The 17,750-nt window shown below is 44.1% G+C and overlaps 1 protein-coding gene across 1 annotated transcript in view; it reads right to left on the reverse strand.

Moving 5' to 3' along the window:
• Window positions 1-7,435: 7,435 nt before the first annotated feature.
• The window catches only part of ARSB (arylsulfatase B), a 74,235-nt gene continuing 63,920 nt past the window's right edge, over window positions 7,436-17,750 (reverse strand). The window contains exons 7-8 of the mRNA XM_083703596.1: window positions 10,404-10,529; window positions 7,436-9,466 (exon numbers count right to left, since the gene is read on the reverse strand). Coding sequence (XP_083559722.1) covers window positions 9,201-9,466; window positions 10,404-10,529 — 392 coding nt within the window. The 3' untranslated portion in view covers window positions 7,436-9,200. The remainder of the gene's footprint in view (window positions 9,467-10,403; window positions 10,530-17,750) is intronic.

The raw sequence follows: 17,750 nt of genomic DNA on the forward strand, positions 1-17,750 counted from the left end.
TTTGGCAAATTGCTGCCTGCCAGGACTGGCCCACCCATTAGGCAAGGTGAGGTGAGGCAGCTGCCTCTGGCAGGAGGATCCACAGCAGCAAAAGATCCGGCCTCTAAGGAATGCATTACCTGCTGCTGGTGGTGGTGGTGCTGCTGCAGAAAATATGATTGTGGCTTGCTCCTGGAAGGCTAGATCTGCCCCACTGCTGGCTAAAACAGATAGTCCGCCTTGTGCTCTGGCTCCTCCTCCCAAGCTTGCAAACCATTCCTCCCTGTTCGCTTACAACAGGCAAACTCTAATCCAAAACCAAAACTACTGGTCTTCTGTTTTACTAAAGGTAAAGGTAAAGGGACCCCTGACCATTAGGTCCAGTCGTGACCGACTCTGGGGTTGCGGCACTCATCTCGCTTTATAGGCCAAGGGAGCCAGTGTACAGCTTCCGGGTCATGTGGCCAACATGACTAAGCCGCTTCTGGTGACCCAGAGCAGCGCACGGAAACACCGTTTACCTTCCCGCCGGAGCAGTACCTATTTATCTACTTACACTTTTGACGTGCTTTCGAGCTGCTAGGTTGGCAGGAGCAGGGACCGAGCAACGGGAGCTCACCCCGTCGTGGGGATTTGAACTGCTGACCTTCTGATCGGCAAGTCCTAGGCTCTGTGGTTTAACCCACAGCACCACCCACGTCTGTCTTACTAACTATCCTCCATTTGCAGCTGCCACTGTCTTTGCTTTGCTGGTGGCCAGTCTCGACAGGTCATGACTTTGTCTTTATTTCTTAATGGCTTATCTCTAAGTGATTCCCTGGTCAGGAAAAAAAGTTTAGCCTGTGTTTCTGCACCACTAAATAAAACACCTGGCACCCTCTCTTAATACTCCAAGTATTGGTTAAACCCTAACATTTACTAAACTTAGGAAGCATGGGTGTCTTGCACCTACAAACTCTGGCACCCAAACCTATAACAATACTTAAGCCAGAGGTTGGGAGCCTCAGGTGCAAGAGCTGAATGTGACTCTACAGGCCCCCCATCTGACCCTTGGAACTCTTTCCCAGCCATACATATCACACCCTAAGTGTTTTTTTCTGGCTGGAATGTGTCCTTGAACTCTGAGCATGATTATTGCTTGCCAGCCCCTTCTGCCCCTTGCCTGAGGACAGAAGAGTGCGTGTAGAAATTAGCCTACAGTACAGATGTAAAATTAACACTTGTTGCTTTTACCATTGGCATGTGGTTGTCAGTTGCTCAGAAGGGAATGTGACATTGGGACTGAAAGACATTCCCCACCTCTGACCTAAGTAGTCATTAAAGGCCTCCAAATTCAGAGTTCTATTAACAGTGTAAAACGGACCCTTTGTTTCCTGCAGTACCCTGTGGGCTTCTGAATGACCACCTTGTGATTATGAATCAGTTGAGCAGTTTTGGAGTCTTTCACCAGAAAGACACAGGTGGCACATGCTTATTTTAATGAATGTTACCAAAAAACTTCCTCTAATGTTTACTATCTGTATCTAAACTTTTGTGCAGAATTAATAATTCAAAGTTGTTTTTCTCCCACGCACATTTGAGCATCGTGTCCTTTGTCATTACAACATCCTTAAGCAATGAAGCAATGAAGATCTCAGCAATGCTGAATTATGTATGACTGATTGATTCACGGGCTGCAGTAAGCAGCTGTAACGCAACTAATGTCTGGTGTCAAAACAGTTAAAGTGATGCTATTGATCTGAGTGGGATACTGGACATTCCTGCAGTTCTGATAGATTCCTCCAATGGGTTGCCACTTGCTTAGGGGGAAGTGGAGGCTAGATATGGACATAGTGCATTGATCAGAAAACATTTGTAACACATTGATTATGAAAGAACACTATAGGAAATAAATGGTGCTTGGGGAAAATTAGTTTGTGCACTGCAGCTTCATAGGAATTCCAGGGAGGATGTTTGGATGCAGAGGTAACTCTGGCTTCATAGCTTAATTGGGGCTGTAACTGTTCTTTTGCATACAGAGAAACTGAATATTTAGGAAACAGCAAATGACCGAGAGCAAGAAAACAAATGAATATTCAAAGAAACTGCCAAAGGTTTTCATCTACTATGAAAAATGTTATCCAAAGCAGTGGGTGATTTATAGTTATGGTCTTACATTCATTTAAGAACAAAGAAAAGAGATTGCACCCATTGTGGGGTGGAATGCAACAGGCAAATCCAGTGTATCTTTACAAAGGGGGAAATAGTTAATCAAAGCTACAATTCCCAGTTGTACAATTCCCCAATTCTTAACAAACTACAGTCCCCAGGAATCTTTGGAGAGGGGATGTGCTTTAAAAGTATAATGTGTACCTTGTCAAAAACTGTATCAATTCTAAACACACCATTTCTATAGGAGCTGGGGCTGCAAGTGCAGTTGGAGTCAAGTCGATGGAAGAATCCAGTAATCACATGCTGAGAATAATGGATTAAATGATGCCTTACAAGATTGTTTTGAAGGCAGCCAAGATTGAAGTGGGATGGGGAGAGATGGAGGCCAAATGTAATTTCTCATTCAGGTCTGAAGTTGTGAGGGTTAAAGACAGGCTCCCAAGGGGATAGTTTGAGCCAGTTCATTTGCTGGTGGGAGTTGTTTTTAACATGGATTGTATTGAAATGTGTTTCAAAGTCAGTAATAAATAAGATTAAAGTATCAGTGAAAATAAATGAAAGATAGCTATCATCTATTTAATTAACTAGTTGACTCCCAAATAGAGAGAAATATGTTCCGTCTGCATTTTGAAGGGGACCAATCTGATCCACCAGTCCAAGCATTATATGCAGGTCACCCACTCGCTGGATCATCACCTTCCAAAGCAACTACTCTATTCCGAACTTAAAAATGGAAAGCGTAATGCTGGTGGTCAACAAAAGAGGTTTAAAGACTGTCTCAAGGCAAATCTAAAAAAATTAGTATAAACACTGACAACTGGGAAACACTGGCCTGCGAGCGCTCCAGTTGGAGAACAGCCTTTACCAAAGGTATCATGGGCTTTGAAAACACTTGAACTCAGGATGCAAGGGAGAAACGTGCTAAGAGGAAGGCACGCTTGGCAAATCCACACCGTGATCAACTCCCGTCCGGAAACCAATGTTCCCCACTGTGGAAGGACGTGTGGATTGGCCTCCACAGTGACTTACAGACTCATGTGTTTATGGAAGACAATCTTACTCGGCTACGAGTGATTGCCAGAGAAGAAAGAAGTATATGCAGGTCAACTATGGAACGGATTGCAAACTTCCTTGTGTGTGTTTCATAAGGGAAATGTATTGAAAGGCATAGAGAAATGTGTATTTTAGGGAAATATTATGTACAAAATGCGAACTTCAAGGAAATGTTTATATAACTTAATTGTGGGGGTTCTATGCATTTTTTTAAGAATTAGTTTTTATTGGGGGTTTTGTGTTACAAAGCAAACAGATCAACAGGGAATGGTACATCTATGGGGGGTTCTATGCTTGTAAAAAACTGCAAAATTGGGAGAAAACAGAGTTGTTGTTAGAATTTATATACCGCCCTATACCTGCAGGAGTGACAAGGAATGGAACCATATAGACTGAGTAATCAATTCCTACACACAAAATATCCACCCTGTCAAAGGGGGAAAAAATCACAACTAAGTAAAATAATTGCAAGAGGAATTAGAACATTGTGAACTTGTAAATATTTGCAGTGCAATCCTATGCATATTTACACAAAAGTAAGTCCAGCGAGTTTCATAGGGTTTACTCACAAGTGAGTGTACACAGGATTTAAAAGTTTAGTTGAAAAACCAAGCTTGAGGAATAGCATGAATTATGTGTATTATACCAAATTAAGTGTGCAGTTTTGTACCTAGAAGATTACAGTGGTACCTCGGTTTAAGAACAGCCCTGTTTACGAACGATTCAATTTACGAACTCAGCAAAAGCGGGAGGCCTCATTAGGGAAAGTGCGCCTCGGTTTAAGAACGGCTTCAGTTTAAGAACGGACTTCCGGAACGGATTGAGTTTGTAAACCAAGGTACCACTGTATACTTGTTAGTTGGCAAGGATTTAACAATGTCAAATCAAAGGAATCCATTGTGGGAAAAGACAGAAAGGCAGCAGGGGAGCCCAGGAGCTGCAGCACCCCACATCTATCTTATTATGGGGTGGGTGGGTTAGGAGACGAGCATGGCTGGCTGCCATGATGCTCTCTTTATGGCTCAGCTGGAACAGGCAAAGACTGGGCCAGAAGCAAAACACCAGGGTGAAGACTTTTGTAGCCCCTCAGTGTCCCATCACTAAGTAGGCTGAAAGACAAGGGATGTCAGATGCTTTGGAACACCACAAGCAGTGTGTCAAGAGTGGAGGAAGCAGACAGGAGAGTGAGAGTAAGGGAGTTTGTTTGAGGAGAATTGGGACAAAAGATATGGGGGAATGTGTGCAAGTGGAACAGGGATAACTGGATTAGAAGCCTCTCACCACAAGAGACAGGGGGAGAGTGGAAGGACAGTAAATAACTGACTGCTGCTATGTAAGATAGGCCTTGGTGGCAGGCCAGAGGGGGTGTGTGTCTTGTAAAGAAACCTACCAATCTATGATGTCTGCTGATAAACTGGGCTTTGAACTCCTTCAAGAAATAAGCACTCACCCGTTGAACACTGAAGAAAGGGAATCTGCTGACATTCTGAAGGCTTTCTTTACTAAATGTTGATATATATTTTTTAAAAAAAGATCTATGTGACGTTCTTAGTCCTCCTACCCCCCTGAAGTGCTGTATAAATAACAGAATCATAGTCATCTAGTACTAACCCATTCTGTTTATATGTTCTGTTTGATTGGCAGAGCTTTAAGTTTTCCATAGAATATTATCTGTTTTAAAAAAAGATAAAAAGTCCTTGTACTTATGCTGATTCTCAGAGCTGTTTGCTAAATCTGAAGACATAAAATAAAACAATGTATGCCAAAGATGAAATATGTGCCCAGCTCCAACATGTCGATTTAGTGTATTGTGCAGCAGACTGTAGTATAGCTCATAACTTTATAAAGAGCCCTCAGATATTTTAAGAATGAAAGGAACTATGCAGTCAAACCTATATTTTCTTCATTGCCTTGGATGCCAGGGTTTGTCCATAGTAAGCTGTGGCTTTGCTAGTATAGCTTGTTGTGGTTTCTGAAGAGTATGTTCTGTACATCTAAATCTAGAATTTCTCTTTGACTGTACTTATTTTAACTATAGCTCTTCAGACAAAACATAGCAGCTTTCTTTATCACAGAGCCCAGACAGAACGAAGGGTAACTAGCAGCTGGGAAGGTTATCTTTTTTATGATTGCAGCAGATGTTCAGCCTGTGTGAGTGTCTGGAGGCAGTTAGAGGAAGGATGGGGCTAACAGATTGAGGTTGAATCCTGACAAGACAGAAGTACTGTTTTGGGGGGACAGGAGGCAGGTGGGTGTGGAGGACTCCATGGTCCTGTATGGGGTACCTGTGCAGGTAACTGTGCCCCTGAAGGACCAAGTGCGCAGCCTGGGAGTCATTTTGGACTCACAGCTGTCCATGGAGGTGCAGGTCAATTCTGTGTCCAGGGCAACTGTCTACCAGCTCCATCTGGTATGCAGGCTGAGACCCTACCTGCCTGCGGACTGTTTCACCAGAGTGGTGCATGCTCTGGTTATCTCTCTATGTGGGTCTACCTTTGAAGGTGACCCAAAAACTACAACTAATCCAGAATGTGGCAGCTAGACTGCTGAGACCACATAACACTGGTCTCAAAAGACCTACATTGGATCCTAGTATGTTTCCAAGCACAATTCAAAGTGTTGGTGCTGACCTTTAAAGCCCTAAACGGCCTCGGTCCAGTATACCTGAAGGAGCGTCTCAAACCCCATCACTCAACCCAGACACTGAGGTCCAGCGCTGAGGGCCTTCTGGCAGGTCCCTCACTGTGAGAAGCCAAGTTACAGGGAACCAGGCAGAGGGCCTTCTCGGTAGTGGCACCCGCCCTGTGGAACGCCCTCCCACCAGATGTCAAACAGAATAATAACTACCAGGCTTTTAGAAGACATCTGAAGACAGCCCTGTTTAGGGAAGCTTTTAATGTTTGGACTAATGTATTTATGTATTTTAATATTTTGTTGGAAGCTGCCCGGAGTGGCTGGGGAAACCCAGCCAGATGGGCGGGGTATAAATAATAAATTATTATTATTATTATTACACAAGCAAGAGGTTTAGTATCAGCTCTTCCAATGTTCCCAAACACAATTCCTGCCCTGAAGCAGAAATTCATCTATGGGGTGACCAATATAATTAGCAAACCTGGTGCATCTGTAATACACATAGGTCAAGATTTGTGATCACACAGGAGTAAATTCCAGTGGAACCTACCTGCTGAGTAAGCATGCATGGGATTGCAGCCTTAGTGATGAAGGATGAGAGAAGATGAAGCCCAGTACCTCCATGTGATCTCACAATTTATTTATAGCTTGGAAAACCTAATGCAATAAATCTTTTACTTAATGTACAGTATAGGTTGTGTTTAGATATGTGATACACAATTTAATAGAACTGAAATCCTGTGTATGTTTTTGTGTTTAGCATCATCAATTTGGCACTTACCAAAACAAAACACCTCTTCTTCAAATTCGTTTCTTATGAATCCAGTGGTTAGCTCTTCCAGGGTGACTGCTTACACATTGCCAAAATAAAATAAAAGAAGACACAAGTTTGCATATAATTTGCACCCTTAAAATTACTACAATTTTAACAGAAATATATATATATATTTATCAGAGCGGGTGACCTGCAGCCTGCTGTCCAAATGCAAACTGTTGATGAGCAACTTCAAGGCCCTTGCCTTGAAGGGGGCTTTTTATGGTTCTTTTATCTTTAAACTTTAAACTGGACTTGGAACATGCAGCTCGTCCAATAGAGGATTGTCCTTGGTAAAGATGAACAATTTGTCAACCTAAACAGTATACGTTGAAGCAAAAATGGCATCAAGCTCCCCACCCCACCCCTTTACACCCATTTTCTGAACAATACATTTGGTGCGAGGGAATAACATAGAAAAGGGCCACCACAGCACTTTCCATCCTGGCTAGAGTTGAGTGGTGGATCCTACGAGGTGGTAGCTTCTCCGCCATGGAATCTCCTCATCCCATTCTCCCCCTCACTTTACCTTGCTCTGGTAATGTCAGAGCAAGCGCTGTGAATTGGGCCCAGGAACAAACAGTCAGACAAATATAATTTATTTGTGGCCCACTGGTCGCAAATGAAAAGTTTCAGAATGTAAAATGCATGAGATCTTCAAAAGAGGGGGGGGGGACCCAGAAAGCAAGAAGATTGTGTAAAGGAAATTACAATATTTTTAGACGTTTTGAAACTTGCTTAGTAAATTCAACTTGCTCAAACTTATTAGAGCCCTCTAATAAAATGACCAACTGAGACTCTGACCACCATCCTGTGATGGCATCTTACCATCCCTTTATTTAAAAAGAACACGTGACACAGATTAAGATACTCCCAAAACATTTTCCCCTACTTTTTCCACCTCGTGCAGAATTCTATAAACCGCTATTACGTTTTCACCCACTTTCACCCACTTTTCACAGTCCCTTTTTGGTTTTACTACCCTCAACAAAACTGTGTCATCAGCAAACTTGGCTGCCTCTCTGCTCACACCTACCTCCACATAATTTACAGACATATTAAAAACAATGGTATCATCCCAGATCTTTGAGGAATCCCACTTCCACTGTGAGAATTGTCCATTTATTATTGCTCCCAGTTTTCTGTTATTTGGTTACTGAGCCATAAGAGAACCTTTCTTCTCATCCCATAACTACTAAGTTTAATCAGGAGCCTTTGGTGAGGGGACTTTGAGTAAAAAAAAGAGAAAAAAGTCCAAGGAGTTCTGAGTAAATATGTATAATAGGGCGGCAGCAGATGGAATGGTAGGGTGGAGGCAGCTACCTCACCTCCTGGCAGGTGAGCCGCTGGTGCTTACTGGGAGGTTCACAGTGGTGGCAAGGTTGGTGCAGTGCAAAGAAGAAGAAGAAGAGGAGGAGGAGGAGGAGGAGTTTGGATTTGATATCCCGCTTTATCACTACCCGAAGGAGTCTCTAACATTCTCCTTTCCCTTTCTCCCCCACAACAAACACTCTGTGAGGTGAGTGGGGCTGAGAGATTTCAGAGAAGTGTGACTAGCCCAAGGTCACCCAGCAGCTGCATGTGGAGGAGCGGAGACGCGAACCCGGTTCACCAGATTACGCGTCTACCGCTCTTAACCACTACACCACACTGGCTCTCAAAGGTGCCAGCAGAGTCAATCCGGTGCTCCTGCCAGTGTCATATGCACTGTGCCACCCTCCACAATATCTTGCCCTTCTCCCTCCTGGTAAGCAGCAGCAACTCACCTGCTAGGAGGTCAGGTATACATCTCCAAGCCACCATCCTGTCCACCACTGTGGACACAGTATTCATATTGATCACATTATTCATATTGTGGAAATAAGACATTTTGGGTGTAGAGCTGACGTGTTTGGCTATAGCTAGGACCTTGGTGTGTAGCTGCTAAGAGGTTCTGTTCATGGACATTCTAGGATGCTCCTGTTAGAGTGACTCGCGAGGTAAAGGTGGGGAGAGAGAAAAGGAACTCTACAATTGGTTTCTTTCTCCTTTTCTTTACAACTCTGTCAGCCTCCGATAAAAGCTGGCTCCCGGCAAGTATGAAATCAAGCCTTTGACTTCAGATGCGAAAGAATTTAGAAGGCCCTGCCCCCCCCCCCCCGCTATGACTCAGAGCTTTCCAACTGAAATAATGTTTCCCAGCTGGCCAGGAACTTTGGGAAGGCGGCATCATTTTACCCTCTGCTTCAGAGACATGTCATGGACGGCAAAAAACCCACCAACATCCAAATGGCAGATTTATGATTCTATAGAACTTCAAGCACAACCGATGGTGAAACTGGATCCTTCAAACAGCTTTTGAGTAAGAAGAACTGGATCCAATGGACTGAAGTGAAAGCTGAAGAGGTAAAATAAACGAGTCAGAAGTGTCTGTGTCCCTGAGTCTATGGGCTGATTCCCATGGAACATTTTTGTACACTTTGCCGTGGTGTACACAAGGATGCACACATTTTTATGTACACAAATATAATGTGGGAATCAGCTCTATGACTACCCTGGATATACCTTTCTCGGGCTGCTGAGCAGTTTCCTACATCCAAGGCCCCCAGGCTTTCTTCGTTCCTGGGTCACAATGAGGGTCATTTTCTGGGTAGAACACGGGAACAGAGTTATTGTTATAGTGCTGGAGACGCAAAAGGAGCTTTCTCACAATGTCAGGATATTCTTCTGACAAGTCACTTCGTTCCTTGGGATCATTAACAATATCATAGAGCCAAAGTTTCTTTGTTGGAGGGTCTGAAGACAGAGCCTCTGACTCATCAAATAAAGATGGCGGTGGAAACCAGTGGGAGCAACCTATAAACAGGAACAGAGCAGATTAGAGGTTAGTTGGGACAGCATTAGCCTCTTAATTTGTTTCCAGCTTGTTCACAGATCTGACTTGTTCAATTTCAGAGAAGTGGAATTGAACTTGCGACGTGGAATTTGTTTTTTTCCTATAGAGATTTGCCAGCTGACCAACAGAATACCCAGAAGATGAATTAGATGTTAGTAGGAAGAAGAGTTCCTAATATAAACGGTATGAAGCTCAGTCTGCAGTAGAGCTATTTGGCTGAGGTTTGTTGTTCTTTTCTTGGTTTTGACACCACTGCCCTCAACTCCTTTCTCTTATTGCACCTTTTGCACCTTTACATATTTTTTTATAACGAACATTCAATGATCAGTGGGTGAACTTTGAACAACAAGACACACACAAGCGGACAAACAGTGCCATCCTAGAAACAAGATAAGAGATTAATCTGCAAGAACACTGGTTGACATATAGGAAATTATAGTGCCAGCTGGATGCCTCAACTGGAAAGCTGGGATGCCTGCCATTGAGTGAGCTTTCTAGCAGGTATGCCTCTTGCTCCTTCAAGCGACAAATCTGAATACAATTGCTTCATACTATGTCAAAACAGATAGTGCATGTGGGAATCTTAGCACACTTTAAACACATAAGTTACTTTTACAGGCAGAACAGCCTAAACTGGTCATCTTCCCCACCTCTGTAAGCTGCCCAGGGGGAAATGTCTATTGATGGGTGGCCATAAACATTTAACAAACCAACCAACCAGCCTTACTTTAAGGCTGAAGAGGAGGGAGTTCTTATGAACATTATTAGTCAGTTCTTTCTTACACCTCTGGAGCATCAATTGCTACCAAAACCAGTATTCACAAATTTAATACAGCAGATACCAGGAAGTGCCATTATCTGGAACATGCAAAAGGGAGGAATCCCATAACAAGTTACCTGGATTGCCTGTTAGTAGTTTCCATTTTCCATGTCGAATTGCAGCATGTATGGAGGTATTGAAAATTGAATCTTCCCAGGAAAAATCATTACTCTGTGATGAAGTTCTGTTGCTGATACCTTCACCTAAGATCAAATAGGACATGAGTATTATATCCATTGTGAAATTATATTGTTTGTGTGCTGAATAGGTAAAAAGGTAAAGGACCCCTGGAAGGTTAAGTCCAGTCAAAGGGTTGTGGCGCTCATCTCGCTTTCAGGCTGAGGCAGCTGGCATTTGTCCACAGACAGCTTTCTGGGTCATGTGGCCAGCATGACTGGTGCAATGGAGGACCGTAACGAGTGCCAGAGTGCAATGAAACTTATTATGCATTTTAAAGAAATACTTATAATTATAAAACACTTATGGTGAAGAGAGAGGAATCATTTGTTAGAGCTGTGGAGATAGCTAGGAAGTGTAACAATAACATTCCATACAAATATAGCCTTCTTTCCCCATGGTCAACATGTGAAAATAACAGTTCTGTAAGTTTGCAGATAGTAGGTGTAGCTGGGGGCATACTGGGCGCCACACTGTGGGGGGCGGCACTTACCACCCGAGCCACACATCTCTCCTGGGAGTGGCATGGTGGCTCGGGAGCCTGAAGGCTCCATGCTGCCCCAAACTGGCTAGGTGGGGTTTGCATCCACCTGCCACCACCCTACAGCTGAGGGGGAGGTGGTGAGCGGACTCCATGGAGGCTCTGCTCGGTGCCCCCTGCCCTGGCTTGCGCCACCCCTGGGTAAAAGGGCACACATCACCCTTGGCACCCGGGTGGCTAGCTATGCTGCTTCCAAAGATACCACCAGTGCTTTTTTTCTTTAAAAAAAAATGTTTAGGAGTACTCTCATTTTGACTCAAGAAAACCACCATTTTATAGTTCAGATCAGGAAAAATAAATACAGTAAATGTACAAAAGTACAATGAATCTTTGTACTTTTAGGAGTATGCGTACCCCTGCGTACTACCACCTCCCCCTTCCCGGAAAAAAGAACTGGATACCACCAAGACACTTCCCTCACAATGCCCAAATCTGTTTTAAAAACCTGCCAGGTTTTTAAAAATGAAGCACAGGTGAAACAAATATGAATGTATGTTAGGTGCTTAAATATAACATAAAAAGGTGAGAAGTATCCCCAAAGCATAAGGCGTTTCTGGCAAGAGTGGTGGCTGATTGAGCATTTGACTTGACAGACGATAGATCTGTCATGAAATCATGTAATTTTAAAGTACTGCATCTGTGTTGATTATTTAAAGGCCATTTGTATATATTTACATGTTTAGATTTTGGTTTCGTCTTTTACAGTGTTATTGTGTGAAGGCAAAATTTTGAGTGCTTCCAATATGAAAAAAATATCAGTTCTAAATTAAAATTACTTTATAGGAAGCAATCTGTCTGTGTAGGGTACATGCATAAGTGAAGGGCGTGTAGATAGATGACAGCAGCAGAGAAGGCCCCCTCTTTAGGATGGAGTAGGAGGATTCAGAAAAGCCTTGTCTGTGTAGGCAGACTCATCTTGGCCTTTATTCCAGCAGAACAGAAAGCATGCCTGATTGTCAGCGACGTGTGAGGCCTGAGAACACAGTGCAGCCTTTAATTTGGCCCTGCCAATAATGTAAATATTATAATGAACATGTGTTCCCAAGGCTCCAGCCTAATGAGATGGATGCAACCTGGGCTAGCCACAGTCCTAAGAATCTGCTAGAAAAAGGCACACACCAGCCACAGTTTATACACTGCTGAGTAACCATATTCTTTCCATATTCTTTGAGCACATTGAGTTTGCTACTGTTTTTAATTTTTATTACTACAATTGTTTTATCATTATGTTATTATTATTTTAGGAATGTTTCTGTCCTCTCTTTCCAGTTCACAAAGTGAACCACTCAAAGTGTCTTATGAAACAAGAGTAAAAATAATAATAATAATAATAATGCCTACACACTATTACAATAAAAGATGCAGATAAAAAGCACCACAAATCAGTCAACCTATAAAAATGAAGTACAGTGGTGCCTCAGGTTAAGTACATAATTCGTTCCAGAGGTCCGTTCTTAACCTGAAACTGTTCTTAACCTGAAGCACCACTTTAGCTAATGGGGCCTCCTGCTGCCACCGCGCTGCCGGAGCACGATTTCTGTTCTCATCCTGAAGCAAAGTTCTTAACCCAAGGTAATATTTCTGGGTTAGTGGAGCCTGTAACCTGAAGCATATGTAACGCGAGGTACCACTGTAAATCACCAGAAAAACAAATATCCAGCTTCTGGGACAAAGACCAATAAAAATGTTATATACCATCAAACAGGGAGGAAGTATGGGTCTCCCATGATATGAAGCTTCAGAGAGTGGGAGAAAACGCTCTCCCATGTCCCTGCCTACTATACCTTAGGTGTAGGGTGAAGAATGCATAAAAGTGCCTCTCTTAATAACTTTTGAGTCCAGGCAGCAGCATCTAGGAGGAAATAGTCCTTCAGGTATTCTGGTCCTAAGCTGTGTCAGGCTTGAAAGTTATATAAGTGCACTTGAAAGTGCTATAGCTCACCCAAAACACCTCCACACAGATTCTCTCAGTAAGCCATACAACAGCAGTGCATCATAGGTCATTGTTATTATCATCCTATACTGCGGTTGGAGGACTGACAAAGAGAATGGGTTGTTTGTCTGAGGCTCGCACAGGGTGAGTTGAGGTTTCCTCTTTCTGTCTGACAATAGGGAATTCATCCGCACCTTTAATGATATGTGCAGTGTTTTATTAGGTGGTGAGTGAAGTCATTTATGAAGGCAAGCTCCTTTTTAAGAAGCACTGATGATGAAACATTTCCATGAGATTTGATATGCTCTTTTAGAACAGCCACTTTCCCACACTGTTTATAAGTGTAAAATAAAGTCAGTCCAGCCCACTCTAAACTTCCAGGGGTTAAACTGTGCTGGTTTATGTTTTTCCTTGATCTCTGTAAATTTAATTACACTTTTAACAGTTTTCTTGCTCTACTTTCAACATGGAACAAGAATGAAAGGAAAAGTCTGCCAGACACACACTGAATTAGAAAATCGTTGAGGTAAAGTCCTGCACATGGTATTTATTATCTAGGCTGGAAAATTCAAATCTTTCATCATTTTGTGTGTACATTCCATATGACTCGTTCCAAATTGATCCAAACTTTTGATTTTCAATTTATAAAAGCAAACATCACGGGCAATATATTGCAACGATAATTTATATGTAAAAGGTTTCAGAACAGACAATATCTGTTTTGTGTGGAAGTATAAGGCAGAGAGAGAAATACATATACCGTATTTTTCGCCCTATAGGACGCACCGTCCCATAAGGCGCACCTAGTTTTTTGGGGGGGAAATAAAGGGAAAAAAATTATTTCCCCCCCAGGCGCGGGGCTGGGGCGGGGGAGGCCCGCCGGAGCTTCCCCTGACCCCAGCCCCCAAACAGGCAGCTCTCTGCAAGCCGTGGGAGCCCAGGGCTGGCTCCCGCCGCTTGCGGAGAGGTCCGCGAAGCCTGGACACGCTGAGCTCAGCGCGCGCAGGCTTCCGCATGCACGCACCTCTCCGCAAGCAGCGGGAGCGCTCCCCCCGCTTGCGGAGAGGTCCGCGAAGCCTGGACGCGCTGAGCTCAGTGCACCCAGGCTTCCGCATGCAGGCACCTCTCCGCAAGCGGCGGGAGCGCTCCCCCCGCTTGCGGAGAGGTGCGCGAAGCTTGGACGTGCTGAGCTCAGCGCGCCCAGGCTTCCGCATGCAGGCACCTCTCCGCAAGCGGCGGGAGCGCTCCCCCCGCTTGCGGAGAGGTCCGCGAAGCTTGGACGCGCTGAGCTCAGCGCGCCCAGGCTTCCGCATGCAGGCACCTCTCCGCAAGCGGCGGGAGCGCTCCCCCCGCTTGCGGAGAGGTCCGTGAAGCCTGGACGCGCTGAGCTCAGTGCGCCCAGGCTTCCGCATGCAGGCACCTCTCCGCAAGCGGCGGGAGCGCTCCCCCCGCTTGCGGAGAGGTGCGCGAAGCTTGGACGCGCTGAGCTCAGCGCGCCCAGGCTTCCGCATGCAGGCACCTCTCCGCAAGCAGTGGGAGCGCTCCCCCCGCTTGCGGAGAGGTCCGCGAAGCCTGGAGAGTGAGAGGGGTCTGTGCGCACGGACCCCTCTCGCTCTCCAGGCTTCAGCGAAAGCCTGCATTCGCCCCATAGGACGCACACACATTTCCCCTTCATTTTTTGAGGGGAAAAAGTGCGTCCTATAGGGCGAAAAATACGGTAAACCAGAGTTTCAGCCTATTTATCTAAACAACTGAATTAAAAATCCTAATGCTTTCAGCCTAACTTTTCACCCCCAAAGTCTAAGTAAAGGTAACTACAGGCAACCCCCAATTTGTGTGAGGGCTGTTTTCCAGGTCCTCACACGTGACAGCAGAGCATGTCTAAGCCAACTCCACCCCCTTTTCTGGTCACTTCCAGGTCACCACGATGCATGAGGTCACGCATCAATTGGTTGTTGCCTGTACATTTGTTACCCTGCCTTGACTCTCCCATAATTTCTTAAGAAGAGCTCAGCTGTGTCAGAGCTGGAGTCAGGCATAGGTCAGCAATAAAACAATAAACCACCCGAGGCCAATGAAATTATCTCTTTATTTAAGGAAACAAACCACGGCTCAGTCCTAGTGGTCTCAGCAACTCTCTCCAGGAAGTCTTGCCCCCAATGAAGCAGTTGTGACAACTGAAGGTCTCCACCTCCACAGTGCCCATTAGGAATCCTCCTCTCCGGGGTCTTTCCCAAGCAGTTGCAAACTGAATCTGCACACTCTGCTCTGCTCATTTCGGTTATCTGCGTGTTCTAGGAGATTCAAGGGGGAGGGGAGCTGGTTGCAGCAGGAGGGGAAGACTGCCTCTCTGTCTCCTGGCCCCACTCCTCTCCAGTCCCTGCTTCTGCTTCTGCTTCTGCCTCTGCCTCTGAGTCTGAACTGTTCTTGGCCGCAGCCTCTTCCTGTTACCTCTTCTGCTTCTGACATCTTCTCCTCCCAGTCTGCTCCTTTTCCAATTCATTGTCGTCAGAGATATGCTGCCTCTAAACCTGCAGTTTTCATGTAGCCATAATTCCCTCTAATAGTGATCCCAGGTGGTTGAATGCTGGTCTGTTTGGAAGCAAAAGGGGCCACCTCAAAATAGCTAGGGGTTTCTACATACTTCAAAAACTCCCTTCCTCCTTCCTGAAAGTCCCCTGCCCTCCAAGAGGCCACAGGGCATTCCTTTTAAAAAGTGGAGAGAGACATTTCCTACTTGCCATGAAGAAATCCCAATGATAGACCTGTTTCCATAAATCTAATTTCATTCAAAATCCATCTAAGTCCATAGTCATCATCAGATCATGTAGCAGCAAGTTCCATCAATTTATTGTAGGAAGTGTGAAAAAGTATTTCTTTTGGTTGGTTTGGAATCACTCAACATTCATCTCCATTGGGTGACTCTAGATTTTAGTATTATGAGGAAGAGGGAAAACGTATCTGTAATGGCTCCTCTCCCACCAACCAAGCATACTTTTATAGATCTCTGTCTTTGACCCATTTTAACTGTCTTTTCCCCCTAAATTTCAATTTCTTCATGAATGTTCATCATAAGCTCCTGTGTAGAGTTACTGTGTAGAGTTACTGTGTAGAGTTACTATATTAATGATTATATATTGCCGTGCCTATTGCTAATAATATGTCAAAAGCATGACAGTGTAAACATGAGAGTGTGCAGGTTCTAGGAGAGGAGTTTGGGGTTTTTTTTATTATAAATGAATCAACCAAAATTATAAAGGGTTTGGAAGCCAAGCCTTAGGAAGAGCGGTTGAGAGAGTTGGGAATGTTTAGCCTGGGAAAGAAGAGACCGAGAGGAGATATGATAGCCACCTTCAAATATCCCAAGGGCTGTCACATGGAAGATGGAGCAAACTGGTTTTCTCCTGCTCCAGAGGGCAGGACCTGAACCAATGGATTCAAGTTACAAGAAAAGAGACTGTGACCAAACATCAAAAGAACCTTCTGACAGTAAGAGCTGTTTGACAGTGGAACAGACTCCCTTAGCAGGTTGTGAACTCTCCTTCCTTGGAGTTTTTAAAGCAGAGGTTGGGTGGACATATGTTATGGATGCTTTAGATGAGAGTCCTGCATTGCAGGAAGTTGGGGTCCCCTCCAACTCTACAATTCTATGATTCTATTTATCCCAAAGCAGTTTACAAGCAACATATAATACAGTGGACACTCGGGTTGCGAACGTGATCTGTGCAGGATGCACGTTCGCAACCCGCAGCGTCCGCAACCCAAAAAACCACAACCTGAAGCATCTGTAACCCAAGGTAAGACTGTAATAGCATTATGGAACATAATAGGACATCACAAACACAGCATAAATTAACAAACATAAATGGCAAACAGATCATGGCAGCGTCATTTATCTCCAGTTATTTTGTTGATGTGCCACAGTGAGCTAAGCCATGGTTTGGTTTAACATGTTGTATAAATCCAGGCTCATAATTTAGCTCTTGCAGAACCATAAAACCAGAAGCCTAGATTGAGATGACATACTATGCCAAGCTAAAGCTTAGTTCAGTGCAGTGGGGCAGAAAAACAACCCAGGAAGAGTGAAGTGACTAGGAACTCCTCTTCAGTAGCCTGTGTGCACATGCATTCATGCTAAGCCATGGTTTGGTTTTGCATGACATGCAGACCAGGCCATCATGCATAAACAAGTATCTCCAATATTATTATTTTTTAAGAAGTCTTCTGAGTTTATGTTCTAATCTTTGATGATTCAAAGGCTAAATTGCAGAGAAGTAAAAATGTAACAGTGAATTAAGTTTTATACAACTGCATAGGTAACACAGTTTTATAGAAGGCCCATTATTTATATTCCTCATGCTCATTCCCTCACTCCTTAAATAAAAGCTCCAGTAACCAGCGTCATTGGCAGAACCACAAAGAGATGAGATATAAATAGGCAGTAGATGCATTTTTAAAAAGGTCCAGGAAAACTAACCAGATACATTCACTCTTTAGTCTGTGATTAAAATGATGATAGAGAGAACCATGCTGGAAAAGTCCCTCTCTGTATGGCTAGTGATCAAAGGGTACATAGCTTTGGTATAACACGGTATTTAGTGAAAGCCCAACCACAAAAGTTAAAGCATACTGTATTCCAGTGTATTTGTGGTGCGGACGGTACATTTTGGGGCCTGGTGGAGGAGACTGAAACCATGTAAACGTAATACTTAATTTGGAAGCAGACTCATGCCCAATCATTTATTCCACAATGCTTGTCATACGAGCTCGGTT

This window comes from Podarcis gaigeae, assembly GCF_964106915.1.
Source record: "Podarcis gaigeae genome assembly, chromosome: 11".
NCBI classification, from domain to species: Eukaryota; Metazoa; Chordata; class Lepidosauria; order Squamata; family Lacertidae; genus Podarcis; species Podarcis gaigeae.